General features: G+C 38.3%; 3 protein-coding genes across 12 annotated transcripts in view; 2 read left to right on the top strand and 1 right to left on the bottom strand.

Moving 5' to 3' along the window:
• The window catches only part of ccdc85cb (coiled-coil domain containing 85C, b), a 37,605-nt gene extending 33,715 nt beyond the window's left edge, over positions 1-3,890 (top strand). For both annotated transcript variants that reach the window (XM_077712352.1, XM_077712351.1), the window contains one exon: positions 1,894-3,890. In XM_077712352.1, the coding sequence (XP_077568478.1) occupies positions 1,894-1,983 (90 nt within the window). In that variant the 3' untranslated portion in view covers positions 1,984-3,890. The remainder of the gene's footprint in view (positions 1-1,893) is intronic.
• Positions 3,891-3,965: 75 nt separating this feature from the next.
• Positions 3,966-16,644, bottom strand: part of ccnk (cyclin K) — a 44,097-nt gene continuing 31,418 nt past the window's right edge. For 5 of the 7 annotated variants that reach the window (XM_077712344.1, XM_077712345.1, XM_077712347.1 and 2 more), the window contains 14 exons: positions 16,070-16,159; positions 14,585-14,685; positions 12,859-13,043; positions 10,760-10,845; positions 7,639-7,877; positions 7,484-7,565; positions 6,841-6,972; positions 6,653-6,758; positions 6,525-6,582; positions 6,281-6,450; positions 5,284-5,492; positions 5,176-5,206; positions 5,026-5,097; positions 3,966-4,781 (listed from right to left, as the gene is read on the bottom strand). In XM_077712344.1, the coding sequence (XP_077568470.1) occupies positions 4,297-4,781; positions 5,026-5,097; positions 5,176-5,206; positions 5,284-5,492; positions 6,281-6,450; positions 6,525-6,582; positions 6,653-6,758; positions 6,841-6,972; positions 7,484-7,565; positions 7,639-7,832 (1,539 nt within the window). In that variant the 5' untranslated portion in view covers positions 7,833-7,877; positions 10,760-10,845; positions 12,859-13,043; positions 14,585-14,685; positions 16,070-16,159 and the 3' untranslated portion in view covers positions 3,966-4,296. Of the gene's footprint in view, positions 4,782-5,025; positions 5,098-5,175; positions 5,207-5,283; positions 5,493-6,280; positions 6,451-6,524; positions 6,583-6,652; positions 6,759-6,840; positions 6,973-7,483; positions 7,566-7,638; positions 7,878-8,408; positions 8,565-10,759; positions 10,846-12,858; positions 13,052-14,584; positions 14,686-16,069; positions 16,160-16,644 lie in introns of those variants that run through there. The other 2 variants (XM_077712350.1, XM_077712343.1) reach the window with 2 other exon arrangements.
• The window catches only part of bcl11bb (BCL11 transcription factor B b), a 29,460-nt gene continuing 25,380 nt past the window's right edge, over positions 12,565-16,644 (top strand). For all 3 annotated transcript variants that reach the window (XM_077712342.1, XM_077712341.1, XM_077712340.1), the window contains exon 1: positions 12,565-13,244. In XM_077712342.1, coding sequence (XP_077568468.1) covers positions 13,181-13,244 — 64 coding nt within the window. In that variant the 5' untranslated portion in view covers positions 12,565-13,180. The remainder of the gene's footprint in view (positions 13,245-16,644) is intronic.

Raw genomic sequence — 16,644 nt, 5'->3', positions numbered from 1 at the left:
CGTGTATATACACGAACATTTACATGTGCGTGTATATACATGCACATGTAAATGCACATGTATATACACGAACATGTTCACATGTACATGTATATACACGAACATTTACATGTGCGTGTATATACACCCACATGTACATGTGGGTGTATATACACGCAAATGTACATGTGGGTGTATATACACGCACATGTAAATGTTCGTGTATATACACGAACATGTACATGTTCGTGTATATACACGAACATGTTCACATGTACGTGTATATACACGAACATGTTCACATGTACGTGTATATACACGAACATGTTCACATGTACGTGTATATACACGAACATGTTCACATGTACATGTATATACACGAACATGTTCACATGTACATGTATATACACGAACATGTTCACATGTACATGTATATACACGAACATGTTCACATGTACATACACGAACATTTACATGTATGTACACGAACATTTACATGTTCGTGTATATACACGAACATGTTCACATGTACGTGTATATACACGAACATGTTCAAATGTACGTGTATATACACGAACATGTTCACATGTACATGTATATACACGAACATGTTCACATGTACGTGTATATACACGAACATGTTCACATGTACATGTATATACACGAACATGTTCACATGTACATGTATATACACGAACATGTGAACATGTACATGTATATACACGAACATGTTCACATGTTCGTGTATATACATGTACATGTGAACATGTTCGTGTATATACATGTACATGTGAACATGTTCGTGTATATACATGTATATGTGAACATGTTCGTGTATATACATGTACATGTGAACATGTTCGTGTATATACACGAACATTTACATGTGCGTGTATATACATGCACGTGTATATACACGAACATGTTCACATGTACATGTATATACACGAACATGTTCACATGTACATGTATAAACACAAACATGTTCACATGTACATGTATATACACGAACATGTTCACATGTACATGTATATACACGAACATGTTCACATGTACATGTACATACACGAACATATTCACATGTACATGTATATACACGAACATGTTCACATGTACATGTATATACACGAACATGTTCACATGTACATGTATATACACGAACATGTTCACATGTACATGTATATACACGAACATGTTCACATGTACATGTATATACATGAACATGTTCACATATACATGTATATACACGAACATGTTCACATATACATGTATATACACGAACATTTACATGTTCGTGTATATACATGTACATGTGAACATGTTCGTGTATATACACGAACATTTACATGTGCGTGTATATACATGCACATGTAAATGTACATGTATATACACGAACATTTTCACATGTACATGTATATACACGCACATTTACATGTGCGTGTATATACACAAACATGTTCACATGTACATGTATATACACGAACATGTTCACATATACATGTATATACACGAACATTTACATGTTCGTGTACATACATGTATATGTGAACATGTTCGTGTATATACACAAACATTTACATGTATATACACGCACATGTAAATGTTCGTGTATATACATGTACATGTGAACGTGTTCGTGTATATACACAAACATTTACATGTATATACACGCACATGTAAATGTTCGTGTATATACATGTACATGTGAACGTGTTCGTGTATATACACGCACATGTACATGTGCATGTACATACACGCACATGTACATGTGCGTGTATATACACCCACATGTACATACATGCACATGTACATGTGTACACGTACATATATACACAAGGACATGTTAAATACATTTTTCTTAAATACAAGTGTGGAGATGTACAATGGTTTACTTACCGTGTTTTTTGATGGCAGGTGGTGTGGAGGAAACTGGGCGATGCAGCAGGCTCCAAACTGTCCATCCGTCAGCACCTGTCCGGCAACCAATTCAAGGGCCCCCTGTAGAAGAAGCCTAGACGATCGACACTCCCTGTCTCAGAGACGCCAAAGCGCCCGCAAGGTTTTGTTTTTGATACACGAGTTCCCCCTAAGCCCTGGTCTGGGGAACACTCTTCCAATTTTCCTCCCTGGAGAACGACGCCATGCCATCCCATAAACGCACCTGAACTACGATTCTTGTTTAGTCATCATTTACAACGTGTTTCGCAAGTCCCCGTTTACCGCTCGTCATTAGATGAAGTAGGATTGCTTTCTGAAGTGCCAGAAGACATACAAGTTGTTGATGTATATTCTGTAAAAAAGTACGAATAGGAACAGTGTTAATCTTATACTATTTTGTTTTCTATTTTACCAGCAATGAAAATTAAGGCCATGCTCACAAGAGAAAACACTTTGTTTTTATATAGTATGAAGTTAGTCTTATATGAAATTTGATTTTGGGGGGAAAAAAGGTTAGTTATTAAACTGAAGTTGTATTAAATTTAACAATGAAGCAATAAATGATATCTTTACTTTGTCACCCTGTATTAGTATTATTTTTAAATGAACATTTGTTTGTTTTGGCAATTACATTTTAAACAAACCTATTTTTTCCCTGTTAAGAAACAAATTTAAGAACACATTTCAAGATTAATTTAAGAGTAAGACTTACCTTTGTTTTTACTGATTAAACAAGTGCAATTTAACCATAACAATTTAAAAAGTTTAGCTATTTCAAGGGAAAATATACTAATGTATTACAAAGTGATGGAATTAACAATACTACAATATTTCTATGAAATAACTTTGCCATTCTAAAATGTAGAACATACCATAAAACAAGTGTTTTTAACATTTGAGCAAGGCACTAATTAGGTCATTGCTATTCTAGCGTTGTCATTTAGGATGGATTTTTTCTGTGTGAATAATATTTGTTACTCTGTGGCTACATTACGACTATTATTTTTCTTCCGAACTCCCCGACGACGACGACGAAAACGAAGCCGTTTGGATATTCGACAATCACGTTCTCAGGTTGGCTCGACGTGGAAAAAGCGTCTACGTTACCGAACTTCCTACTTTCTTTGGGGGGTTGACTGGATTGAGCCTGTTGACGCGCTGCATGTCCTCTTCCAATTTTTTAGGCTTTTGAAAACGTACGTCTTGTTAAGTGTAACTTCCTTTTCAACCTAAGAAACAAATTTATCATGATGTCAAAACGAGAGAGAAAATATGCACAAGTCATTCGTCATTTTCGAAATAAAACGTCCAACTGTGCAATTATGATGTACTTTTAGCAATGAGTTTTTAGGGCCTCACGCAAAAAATAAAAGCGTTATTTGATGAAAATGTCTATTGTAGTCAAATATTTTAAAGTCATTTTTGAAAAAGGGCTTTTGTGAAAAATTTAAGTTTTCAATTGTAATTTTATGAAGTTATTCTTAAGGTGGCAAAGTTTATGTCTCTACAAGAATTACTTTTAATGTCTAATTTTGAGATGTGTTTTCCCATTAGTTTAAAACAGCATATTTTAAAGAAAATCTATTTTTTTTAATTTACATTTGCTATTTTTACTTGTAAAAATACGAGGTAATACAACATTTTATCCTAATTTACCTGTAAGAGCGAGTTTGGTTAGCATTACTTAACATTACACTTATTTTGTGGCCCTATTTTGAATTATTGCCCCACTAATTCCATGTAAAAAGTGTCCTTTTTTTTTCTAGGAAACGATTAGAAGCCATGATTTCTCTTGTACAAAAGTGTATATTAAGACTCGGGCTTGTACGTCAAGATGAATTTGAACCCCATTTTTTGTTCTAACGATGACAACGACGCGGCCTGCATGACTAACTGTGTCCTTCCCATGCACTCGAGTTGGCGGAATAAACCCTGACTAGAAAAGAAATTGAAATAAATGACATTTGTTCCAACTGGTCTAAATTCATCTTTACGCATACACTGCCATCTTAAGGCACCAAGCGAAAAGTGAAGGTCTAAAACGTCAATTTTACGAGTCAAAAATATTTTTATTGTACAATTTCATTAGTACTAGGCTTTTGTTAGTCTCACAAATTCATTTTTGAACACAAGATTGCATCAATTAAGAGTAAAAATGTTGACAATGGCACTTTAAGGCTTTACTTACAGACCTGCCATTCCATTTGTGCTAACTGGGTGCTATTTTTGTTTGTTTTTGGTAAAAAAAGGGCCTGAATATTGTTTACTTTTGGAAATGAATTGACATAGCTATGTACATAAATGCGATTTAACTTCCATTAACTGAAATGACCTAAGAAGCAATAAATTGAGGTGTAAAAGAAGGTTTTTTGCTTACGATTATCTCATCCAGCCGGTCCGGTTCATGGGCATACCTGGTGGGGGCGGGAGTTGCACCTGCGGCTGACCTTGAACAGGGGGCGGGTAGCCCAGGACTGGCGGGGGCATGTGCGGGGGCGGTGGGAAGCCGCTATAGCCCGGGGGAGGATAGCTGGGCGGGTACCCGGTCGGGGGTGGGTGTGTGGGAGGCGGGGCGCTAGGTGGCGGGTAGACGTGGTAGGGTGGCATTGGAGGGGCGTAGGCCGGTGGCATGGGGGGCGCGTAGGCCGGCGCTTCCGTCTTCATCATGGATTGGAGGCTCTGGAAGCCCTCGCCGGACATGTACGAGCTGCTGGTGGACATGACGTAGTTGGAGGGGGGTGGTGGCGGGGGCCGGTGGGGAAGGGGTGGCGGTTGGCTGGGCGGGGGAGCGTGAGGGGGAGGCGGGGCCGCTTCGCTGGGGGGTTCCGCTTCGACGGGTGGGGCCGGGGCGGCCGGTTTGCGCTCTGGAGGGCGGAAAAAGAAAGATGGATTTTGAAGAAAATGTATAAGGACTTAAATGTACTATATGTATGTTATTTTACATACTGGATTTTTAAGAAAATATTGAAGATATTAAACTATCTCTCATGAATATAATTTTGAGAGCTGAGTTTCAACAGTAAACTCTGTGCCCATTTGACTGGCGACCAAACGTCCGACTACCAAACGTCTGGCTACCGAATGTCCGAGCACCTAATTTTTGCATACCGGGTGGCGGCTGTGACGTGGGGAGCGGCGGCATGGGACTCTCCAGTCGAGGAATCTTGGCTCCGACTTGCTCTGCGGATCAAACATGACTCAATTTCCATCTATTCCAGCGATGATCATCAGGTAGGATTTTTCAATAAAGTGCCTTACCTGGTGGCTTGGGCTCTTCTTTGGGGGACGGCTGCAAGAAAAACAACATTCATTTTTAGCCGACGGCGGAAAGACCGCAAAGTGAGGTCACCCCCACGAGGTACTCACGTGTGATCGTTTGAGTTGTCGAGCGGGGCTGCCGCCCTGAGGGGACGTCTTCTTGGCCCCCGTGGGCGGGGGCGGAGCGGCTGCCGAGGAGGGTGCCGGAGGCGCCGGGGTCAGGGGGGGTGCCGAGGGAGCTCGCTCCTTTTCTTGCATTTGCTGAGGGATGGGCTTGTTGCCGTGAGAGTAGAGGTCCAGGATTTGGTGGCAGATATCTAAAAAAAAAAAAAAAGAGATTTTTTTTTTATAAAAGATAAGTCATCTGGGTCATGACCACTGTTTACACTGTTGAAACCTGCTCTCCAAATTATACTCATGAAAGAGTTTAATATCTAAGTACAGTTTAATATCTACTGTTGAAACTAGCTCTCAAAATTATATGCATGAGTTTAATATTTAAATAACTACTGTTTTCAACAGTACTTAGATATGAAACAGTACTAAGTACTAAGATATGAAACAGTACTAAGATATTAAACTAAGTACTAAGATATTAAACTAAGTACTAAGATATTGAACTAAGTACTAAGTACTAAGATATTAAACTAAGTACTAAGATATTAAACTAAGTACTTAGATATGAAACAGTACTAAGTACTAAGATATTAAACTAAGTACTAAGATATTGAACTAAGTACTAAGATATTGAACTAAGTACTAAGATATTGAACTAAGTACTAAGATATTAAACTAAGTACTAAGATATTGAACTAAGTACTAAGATATTGAACTAAGTACTAAGATATTAAACTAAGTACTAAGATATTGAACTAAGTACTGAGATATCGATCTAAGTACTAAGATATTAAACTAAGTACTTAAATATGAAACAGTACTAGGGTACTAAGACAACAAACTAAGTACTTAGATATTTAACTATCTCACAAATATAATTTTCAGAGCTGGTTTCCACACTCTGTCACCATTTGACCGGCGACCAAATGTCCGAGCACCATGACCTCTGGTGTATGAGTAAAAAAAAAATATGGAGGGTGGGCGTTACCTTCTAGTAGTTCCACAGGAACATCTTGCACAAATTGCTCCCACCAGCGGCGAGACGACTGCTTGGCGGTCCACTCCTGGATGTCGAATTTGCACAGACGTCCGGCCAGATACATGACGGCCACCGCGATGATTTCAGGCTCCCATTGCAGTGACAGCATAGTGCAGAGGCTGCAGAGTGGGAGGAGCCATGACTAGGGTTAATGAGGGTCAACAAGGTCAAGGGGGCGGGGCCTCATACTCACCTGTCGTTGACAAACGTCCAAGCCATCTGGAGAACTTTGCACACTTTATTCTTCTCCCCTTTAATGACAAAAGAAGGGGAAATTATTGATGGAAAAACTGTAAAATATTGGCAGTGCCGCCATCATACCTTTGAGTTGCTTGACGTATCGGAGCAGGAACATATAGGGGTGCTCCACCTGTAGGTCGAACTTGATGGTCTGGAGTAGGATTCGTTCCAAGACCATCACCTCCTCCTGAAACACAAGTATTGTCATCACGTTGGAGATTTTTTTAACCTTAAAAACCATTGCAAAAAATTGTTTTTAATAGGGAAACCTTGGGGTCATCTCCAAACTGAGCAAATTGAACGTCGTTCAGCAAACTGCGAGCCGTCTTGATGATGTCTTTGCACTTTTTGGGCGTTTCCTCCACTTTGCCGGCAAGGAAGAGACAGCAAGCGCCCGTCACCTCAAAATAGAATGTTGACAATTTTAGTTCAAGGCACTTTATTTTGCTTAAAATAATGGACAATGTTTTGGGGGCTCAGAAATGCTATGTATATATATATATATATACAAAAAATATCCACAAAAGTAACTTATTCAGAAGAGATAACTAAGAGCAGTTAAAAGTACTATATATATTTTTTGGTATGAGTATATTTTGGGGTAATAAATGTTGTACACAAAAAAAGTAACTTATCAGAAGAAGAGATAAGGGCAGTTAAAAGTACTATATTCTTTTTTGTTATGACTATATTTTGGGCTATTACAATTTTGAAAAAAAAAGTAACTTATTCACAAGAAAAGATAACTAAGGGCAGTTAAAAGTACTATATTTTTTGGCAGGACTATATTTTGGGGAGAAAAAAATGAACTCGTAAATTTATTATGATCTATACAGAAAATGTCAGTTCAAATATTATGTTTTTTTGGAGCAAAGTCATTCCTTAAAAGCAAAAAAAAAAGATTCAACTTACATATCTTGGAAACTGCTTGAAAGAATGAAACATGTAGAAGCGATGAAAGTAAATAATGCCGGTCGCCAGTGTGTCGTAATGTCTGCAAAATGTTAAGGAAATCACCATGGACCGCACATTTTTTTATTCTAGATTTTTTGTTGGCAAAAGGATACAGCCCAAGTCGGGTCCCCACGTCGAATATGAAGCGGGCGCCTTCCCTACGGTAGCGAGCTTCGGTCCCCGGATCCAGGCCTTCGGATTGAGATGGCGTGTGGGCTAAATCCTTTTTGTCCCAATACCAGCATGGCTTGATGTGGTCCAACATGGCCTGTGGGCCACCCGACGAATTTTCCTTGAATTCCTTCATGGTTTGAGGGGATGCCACCGCTGAAGAGGGGCCTGCGATGGCTGCCTGCAAAAGCAAAACATCATGCATTATTACACAATAAAATAATTCAGAAAATGGCTTGAGTTATGAACTTCAATATGTCACCATAGAATAAATAACGTTTCATCCATAAAAAGATCCTGCTATCCCTGAATGCTTGAAGGTTCATTAATAAATTATTAAAATTATTGAACATGTTAAAAACAATGTTATGCATCTATGATGACGTAGCCCTAAACATGAAGTTTGTACATTGAGAACAACGGTCCACGTCATAGCATTATGAATGTACATGAAAGTAGATCGTCAAATTTTTCAAATCAAAACAACCATCACTGGATATAAAGTGCTAAAAGATTTAGTTTGAATATAATGCGCTGGAAAATGAGTAGATGAGCATTAGTTATTTTGATAAGACAGCTATTTCACGTTGCGATTTCCGCGTTGCCGGTTAGCTAGCATTTAGCATGATCATACAGTTCGACACGAAAACGCATCGGATGATAATATTGTTATGGATGCAAGCATGTAGTTTACAACGCGATCGTATCTTACCTTTAACATATAGTCAGTAGATTGCAAGACCCCGATGACAATTGTTTGACTTCAAGTACGCGGTATGGATTAACACACGGCATTCATTGTGGTTTGCAAGAGCGCCGCCATTTTGGATACGGCGGAAGTCACGTTGGTGTGACGTCATTACGCGCTAGAAAGAATATATACACAACACTAGATGTCTTCGAGTGTTGTAACTACTGCGGGGACAAGCGTTGTCACTTGTCAAAACAGGAAAGTTAATTCAGTAATAAATTTACACAAAATATATTTTCAAGCAGCCATAATCATAGACACATTTTTCTTTCCTACCAACATGACCTTAAATATTTCGCTACACATTGTTTTAAAGCTGTCCCAAAATATGTTGCTATTTATTTTTATGCTGTGCAATTATGAACACTAGATGGAACTATTAAACTATTTGTCAATATGGGCAAAATAAACGAGATATGTAACACTAAATCAAATTTGACAATTACAAAAAAAAGAGACATTTGTGATCAAGTGCTGTTTTATCTAATTGAATGTGACTCCTGACATTATTTTTAATTATAAGCTGCTATAAAAGGTAAAATACATAGAATGGAGGATTTTTTTTTTCTTCATTTATGCCATTCAATTTGCCTTATCTTTATTATCATATAACACAATTTATTTTATTAATCCTATATATTATTAGCCACCCAGGTATATTTATAAACAGTCACTCTCACATGATTACATTACTCTGAGAGTGACGTGAAAACGTTTGATTAAAAATGCATGATGGGAAGAAGAAGAAGAAACGAGTACTCCAATTCTTTTGGGAGCATGTTGGCCAAATGGCAACAACTGCAAAAAAATAAAAAATAAATGTAATGACATTGAAATGTATCAGTTAATATTCCCTTAAACAATTCCAAGTGACATGATGTCAGGACGGGACACTGCCAAGTTCCTCCATGACACGGCTTGACCCGCCTTCCCTCGTCTTCACTTGGCGGGCGGGCGGGCGGGCGGGGGCACCTCGGAGACGAACCCGCGGTGAATCATTTAGACCCCCTATTAAAAATGGGGATCTGCATGCATTATAAATTCTCCGCTCGGACAAATCCTCTTAACTAGTGGCAGGAATTGTCAAGATGGAAAAGAAGTAAGAGCGTCGTCTGCTTGTATCGCCCGTAGCAAGGGAGCGTCTCAATGTGTCACTCACATCAACACACACACACACACACTTGGATTCCACAGTAAATCAGCTTATGAATAATATATCTATCTACTTTCTTTATTAATATTAAACATTGCATAATGAAGCGTTGCCATAAAGCGCCTTCAGATGAGTGCAATATTCATATTTGTATGAAGTGGACCTTTCATTGTTTATGTCACGCTGAGCTTTGACGCTCTCAAATGGGCGCGGCCTTTGACCCCAAGGGGTGCCGCATTCTCCTCGTTTTTTTTCTTCTTCTTCCCAACCCACTTTTGGCTCATGAAAACTGCATTATGTACTGTTTGTCTTCAAAAGCTTTGGCCTATTTTAGGTCACTATTTTACAAATTCTTGATTTAAAATGGTTTAAAATTTGTAATAATTTTTGGTAATCATACATTGCCATTTTTTAAAAACCCTAGATTAATTTCAATGAACCTGGGCAGCATCAAATATATTAAAAATGACCAAAATCATTTAATTTGAAATAATAACACCTATTTCAATGCATTATCCTCCTTTGTATCTATTTATGACACTTAGTAAAATAATTTTTTTTTGGTAATCATACATTGTCATTTTTAAAAACCTTACATTATTTTCAACGAACCTGGGCAGCATCGTGTATAATAAAAATGGTCAAAAACATTTAATTTGAAATAATAACCTGCCTTTTTCAATATATTATCCTCCTGTTTCCTTACACAATTAAAATAATAACAATGAAATACATTTACTTCCTATAGAGGGTCACTTGGAGATAAATAAAAGTGAAACTTTCTTCCAAAACAGCCCGCGGTGCGTTCAGGTAGCGAACGACCCGTCGGGGCATCGCACGGCGTGTCCCCTCGGAGGCAACAATTTGGACTTAAAACATTTCCCATGTCCACAAAGCGTATTTGTTGGTACGTGTGGCGCCTAAACTGCCTGCGCCCGCAGCCTCCCCCTACAAGCTATAATGGAGACATTGATGTATTATTGAGCGCACCCACGGGTGAGGATCAAGGGAGACAGACGCCAGAGTGTGTGAACTCCCTTCCATGTTTTTCTTGAGCATCCATCAGATGCAAAAAAAGACTAAAATTTCAGCTCAAAGCGCCCTCAAAAAGTTGGACATTGCTTACACGGTAAAAAAAATATGAAGAATAAACACTCACCCCAGAGACATCCACTTGAAAGTTAGCTCCGCCTTTTTAGCTCCAGTATTAAGGCCATACACAAGTCATGTTGACGTGGTAGATACCTGTGAACAGGAGGACATTTTGTGAAATTATGAACCAAATGTCATGTCATAATATACATAGTGAATTTTATATGAAGTACAAGTTATGGCTAGGATAGCTAGCTTATTGCTATAAAGTAGTTATTGGCATTATGATGTGACTGAATGCTAATCAGCTCAATAAAAAAATACTTTAAAAGTATATACCATATAATAGCATACAAATAATTTATATACTTTAAAATAACAAGTACTGTATTTTTCCATATATAAGGCGCATCATCAACGAATGACACTATTTTTTTCCATATATAAAGCACACTGGATTATAAGTCGCCCTATCTATTTTGGAGAAAATGTAAGACATTTAAGTGTACCTTATAGTCGTGAGAATACTACAAAGTACTTCAACAGCGCCGCCTGATGATTTGGAGTGCTTAAAAAATATATATTCGCCAAATTAGATGAATTTTAAGCTTATTTGTCAACAAAAAATAGTTTTTCCGTCTAAATTTTGTCTTTTCCGTCAAATATTTTCAACGGACGACCGCTGCCGTGCCTTCCGCCGCCGCATCTGCCGAGGTTACGTCGACTTGAGCCAGAGCAGAGATGACATTTCATTTATATAAATAATTAGTGTCCCTGAAAGTCCCGCAGGCCTGCCCCGCAGCAATCAAACTTCTAATGCTCTTAAAATTGCCGGCCATCTTTTATTAATGGCCCGGCGTTAAATGTATCGCCGCCACAGAGAAAAAAAGGAAGAAAGAAAAAAAACGCTTCTTCTTCTTCCTTAGTTTTCCACCAGGAAATAGTGTCAAACTGTTAAATGGCACCATATTATATTGGACAATGTATTTCCACTGCTTTACATCAGGTCGGCGCCGTGAATGATGACGGCTCATTAGCGGCTTTTTAATCGCCCCGGAGCCATGGAGGGGAACGGGAAATGCTCCAAATGAGCGTGGGATGCCATTGACGGCGATGGACGTCAGGCAGGGAAGAACTGAAAAAAATTAGGGTGAAATTGGTCAATTGCGGTCAAAAGGCTGATGGTGCGCATGTTTGCTAGTTGGGGGAAGCAAAAGAGGGCGCTGTTGTCTTATAACATGCTAGTTTGGCGTCACGGCATTCAGTAGGATGGAGTTGGGGTGTCATTAAGTGCCATTGATGGACGGAGAATGCTGGCAATTTCTGAGAAATAAGATTAAATAGAAAAAATCTGGATGTCAATTCAAACTTTTTAGTTTGTTTATTACTGTTCTTAAACATATCTATATCTCATCATAAATTAGATGGAAGACCCTGCTAAAGAAAAGCAGTGTTCAAAAGGTTTACTTTACTCAAATTCTAATTTTAAAAAATCCAGGTGAATCCATTTTCTATGTACTAATTTAAAAAAACAGTTTAAAAACGACATCAGGCAAAATACCAATTTTTAACATACACTAATTTAACCTCACAAAAAAAAATATCAATATTTAAGTCATCCACCTTTAAATTAAGTTGTTACCAATCACATGACAAATCCCCATCAATTATCTACAACACCCTCCACTTCCATCAAAAAACAACAACAGCCCCCCATTACAATAAGACTGGTTCTAAACCTCCCCGGGACTCGAACCCCAATTGATCCAGCCTACGTCGGACCCCCCCCCCCAGCCCACCCTACCCCCTAACGCACAAAAGGGGTCGTCCTCTTAAACAAGCCCCAACAGCGAAAGCAGGAGGAAACATTTGGACTCTCTTGTTGGACAAGGAGGAGAAAGAAGAGGAGGAGGAGGTGTCTTGTCTGCCCTCTCTCTCTCTCACACACACTCACTCTCTCTCTCTTTCTCTCTCTCTCGCTCGCTCGCTCTCCATCAGCGACTCTCCAGCCACGGGAGCCAAGAGTTGGCGTTCCACGCGCCGATGCCAAAACGCACACAAGGAGCCGGTGCCAAAGGGTCATTTTTCTAAAGCGCAGTGAAAACAAGAGGAAGAAGCCATTCACTCACTCACTCATTCGCAAGGGGATCCTAAATGAACACTGACCTCCCCATCGTAGGATTTTGCATCTTTTTTTCTTCCTTTTCTTGCATCTTTTCTCTTTTTTTCTTGCATTGTGGCACATCCAGGTGTTTTCTTTTGGACAGCTCGAACACGCCACAGACGGCAAACTTGAGACATTTCTCGGGAAAGACGGCCAATTGGTAGACATCAAAATTTGAAAGCAGACCCTAAAAAAGACAAAACAAAAAGAGGAGGAGGAGTAAGAGTTTTTGTACGTTCGAGAGAGACAACGCGGAGCGACACGACGGTGCGAGCCGACTCCAAGTGCCGTTCACCGGGCGATGCCAGAGTAAATGCCGGGGCCATGTCCCGCCGCAAGCAGGTGAACCCGCAGCACTTGTCGTTGAGCCACCGGGAGACGGCAGCAGGTGAGATGCACCTTTTACTCACAAAATTTTTTGGTGCAAAAAAAATCTACCTCACTTTACCTTTTCCTTAAAGAAGAAAAGAAAACAAATAAAAAAACAACAACAACAAAAAACTACAAGAATAAAAAACCCAACCAAAAAATAAACAAAAAAAACTACAACAACAAAAAAAACAACCAAAAAAATTACAACCAAAAAACAACCAAAACAACAAAAAACAACCAAAACCAACCCCCAAAAAAATACAACAAAGACAACCAAAAACCAACCACAAAAAAGAACAACAACAATACAAAAACAACCAAAAAATAAACAACAACCTTCCAATCTGACAGTCACTTTTTCACCCAAAAATTCCAAAGTCTTGAACAATTTGTCATCATTTCCGAGCAACAAAACCAGTTTAGTCTCTTCACTTCCAGCCCATCTTAATTCCTGCAATTATCTCAAACAGAAACATTACCTTTTTCTCATCTTTTCATTTTTTTAATCACATACATGGCACGTGTAGTCTGCCTTCTTAGTGTAACAACACACACCGACACCCACACATTGTTCTCCAAAGTTTGTTTAAACAGTAGAACAAAAAAAAAATCATGCGTGACCAGATAACAACTTTTTTGGCTCATTTGATTTCTTAAAAGAATTTATCTTGTCACGGCTGTTTGACGATGATGACACACACTTATCTATTTGGGGGGAAAAAATGAGATTAAAAGTGTCCTCTAATCCAAATCCTAATATCAATTTGAACCTTCATCTTCTCCGTGGCGCCGCTCGATCCAATTTGATAGCCGAGGCCTAATCGCGCTAATTCAATGCACACCAGCTCATGATGTAATCTCTACCCAACGTCTTCTCACAAGTGTGTGTGTGTGTACATTACAAATTATTGATCAAAACAATCCATAAACTCTATTATCCTCCAAAATTTTTAAATAATAATTCTAATCAACACACCACAGTGTACATTTTACATTACTTTAATTAGTCTACTTGATTGACATGTAGACAATTAATTTTTACAGTTTAAAGCGACCAAAAAAACTGTTGTACCTCAGGGTGTGTACTATTGTTTTTTTGTGTGATATTTACTTGCATTATGAGACAAAAAAGTTTGCATATTTTCATTTGTCTGCTGCAGGGGCAAATTTGGCGTAACTGTTAAATATTTCCCACCCTCGCTTGCAGCCATGGGTCATTTTGTTTGACATTTTTTTTTGCATAACACACACACACACACACCTGGTTTTGAACTTGATCTAGGTGTCAAAAAGCGTCTGATTGGGAGAACAGGATGGTTGGCCGTGCAAAATAGAAGGGCCTCAATCTGGTCTTACCTGTTCTTACTCGCCTCACTTACACGCCGTGCGTGCGTTGGTTTTTTGTGTGTGTGCGCAGGGAAGTCTGTGTGTTTGTCTTGTTTACTCGCCAGCGTCGACTAAAAAAAAGATGAGACCAATCTTGGTTATGCAGTGGAAAAAATACTTTTAGAACAAATGCATTAAGATTACCTATAAAAAGTATAAGTGTGTGTGTGTATGTTAAACGGAAACATCAATGTGGACCCCAGCAGGGTGCAAAGTTACACTAAACATTAAAAAAATGCATTGTGTAAGTATAATTTTTGTATTGTCAAAAACATTGAGATGGAAACAATGAAGTTTTAAGGTGTATGTGTTTCAATTTCGTTCAATAGTGGCATTAAAAAATGCTTAAAATATGTGTGTTAGTGTGTGTGTGTGTGGAAATTGATGTGCCAGCCCACCTTAACAATTTGAATTTGGACGGATAGAAGACACACCTCCAGTTTAATTTGATGGGTTGTAAGTGTGTGTGTGTGTGGGGAGGGGGGTACATGAGTGTAATCTATAGTGAGGGACTTAGAAGAGGTTTTACGTACTTAAAGTAATGCAAAAATCACCATTTTGTATTTAGCATAAGAATTATTATGCACTGATTAACCTTAAGTCACATTAATGTTGCAAAATTTTGGGTGTCCAGGTCATAATTTGATGCGGGTTATGTTGTGGTTAGGGTTTATTTCTGCAAAATCATAAAAATTTAGGAATACATTATAACATTATATTTTGTTGTGTGGATGGAAAGGTTTGTTTTGGAAGTCGAATGTATATCTGTTTTTTGGGTATAAATCTAGATTTTATTTTTAGGTCAAAACAGGCATTTTTTAATATGTAGCGCTAAATTATTTGTAAGAAAAATGGTCATTTAATATTTTTACAGTCAAATTGAGCATGAGTAAATATTTGATATTTTATTTGATTTCCTAAATGGTTATTTTCAGGCTTCTATTTTAATCAGAAAATTGTGGATTTTATTTTACTTCATTTTAAAAAGTCATTGGCTGCCATTGACTAGAGTAGACGTCCAATCCTTTTGGATTAAACCAATCATATTTCAATGCCACTGATTACAGTAGACATCTAATACATTTTTACTGGGAGGGCTGGCAGAATTTTGCTTCGTTTTATATTCTTGCGGTGATAGGTCTAATTGGTCATTTGTGCTAATTTTTTTGTGATTTCTGATCGTTAGGTTGGACATTCATTGCCACCATTGGCAACCAGTGAAATGAAAACCAAACTTCTTTATAATTGGATGGCTGATTTACAGTTAAAATGGATTGGATATCCATTGATGAAAATGGCGACCTACCAGTTTAAGTTTAATTTAGCTTCTTTTTGCAAAATAGCACCAAAAACTAGCTTTCAAATTTTTTGGGGGGTCGAACACACGGCATGTTGGTCGTGGGCCCTTTTGTTTTTACGCTGAGACGACAAAAATATTTAAAAAACAAAACTTACCTCAACTTTGGACTTGAGCTCGTCGTCACTGTGGGCTGTTTCCTCAAGGTGGATGACTCCAGGTCTCCGGCGTTGAACCTCCACCTCGGGCTGGAGGAAGGAAGACACATTTGATTAAGTCAACAGCACTTTTTGATGACCTATTTTTTTTTTTTTTTAAAAGGGAAAAACGTTTTAAAAAAAGGGATAGCGCAAGTTGGGGTGTCAACTGTCACGCCGGTGTCCGCTTACGCCAGGAATGGCCGCAGGTGGCCGGCCACTGAAAAAAATCGGAATGTTATTCTGCCAAAAAAAAAATACAAATATTGGGAATGCGCCATATTTTATAAGTCTTATGGAGAGGATTTATTGGGCTTCTTTAATATTCAGCGGTGGCTTTCAGGTTGTTCAACTTCAGTAGACGTCAGTGGTAGTGGATGACTTTGGGAAACACACACACACACACACACATAATATATGTATTTATATATGTATATAATGTGTATAAATAAATACACACAAATATATATATACACATACATACAAATATACATATTCAAACACACAAATATACATATACACACATTTATACATAT

Source organism: Stigmatopora nigra, chromosome 2 (assembly GCF_051989575.1).
Source record: "Stigmatopora nigra isolate UIUO_SnigA chromosome 2, RoL_Snig_1.1, whole genome shotgun sequence".
Lineage (NCBI taxonomy): Eukaryota > Metazoa > Chordata > Actinopteri > Syngnathiformes > Syngnathidae > Stigmatopora > Stigmatopora nigra.
The sequence above is the reverse complement of the archived record's forward strand: the minus strand, read 5'-3'. Positions and strand labels throughout refer to the sequence as shown.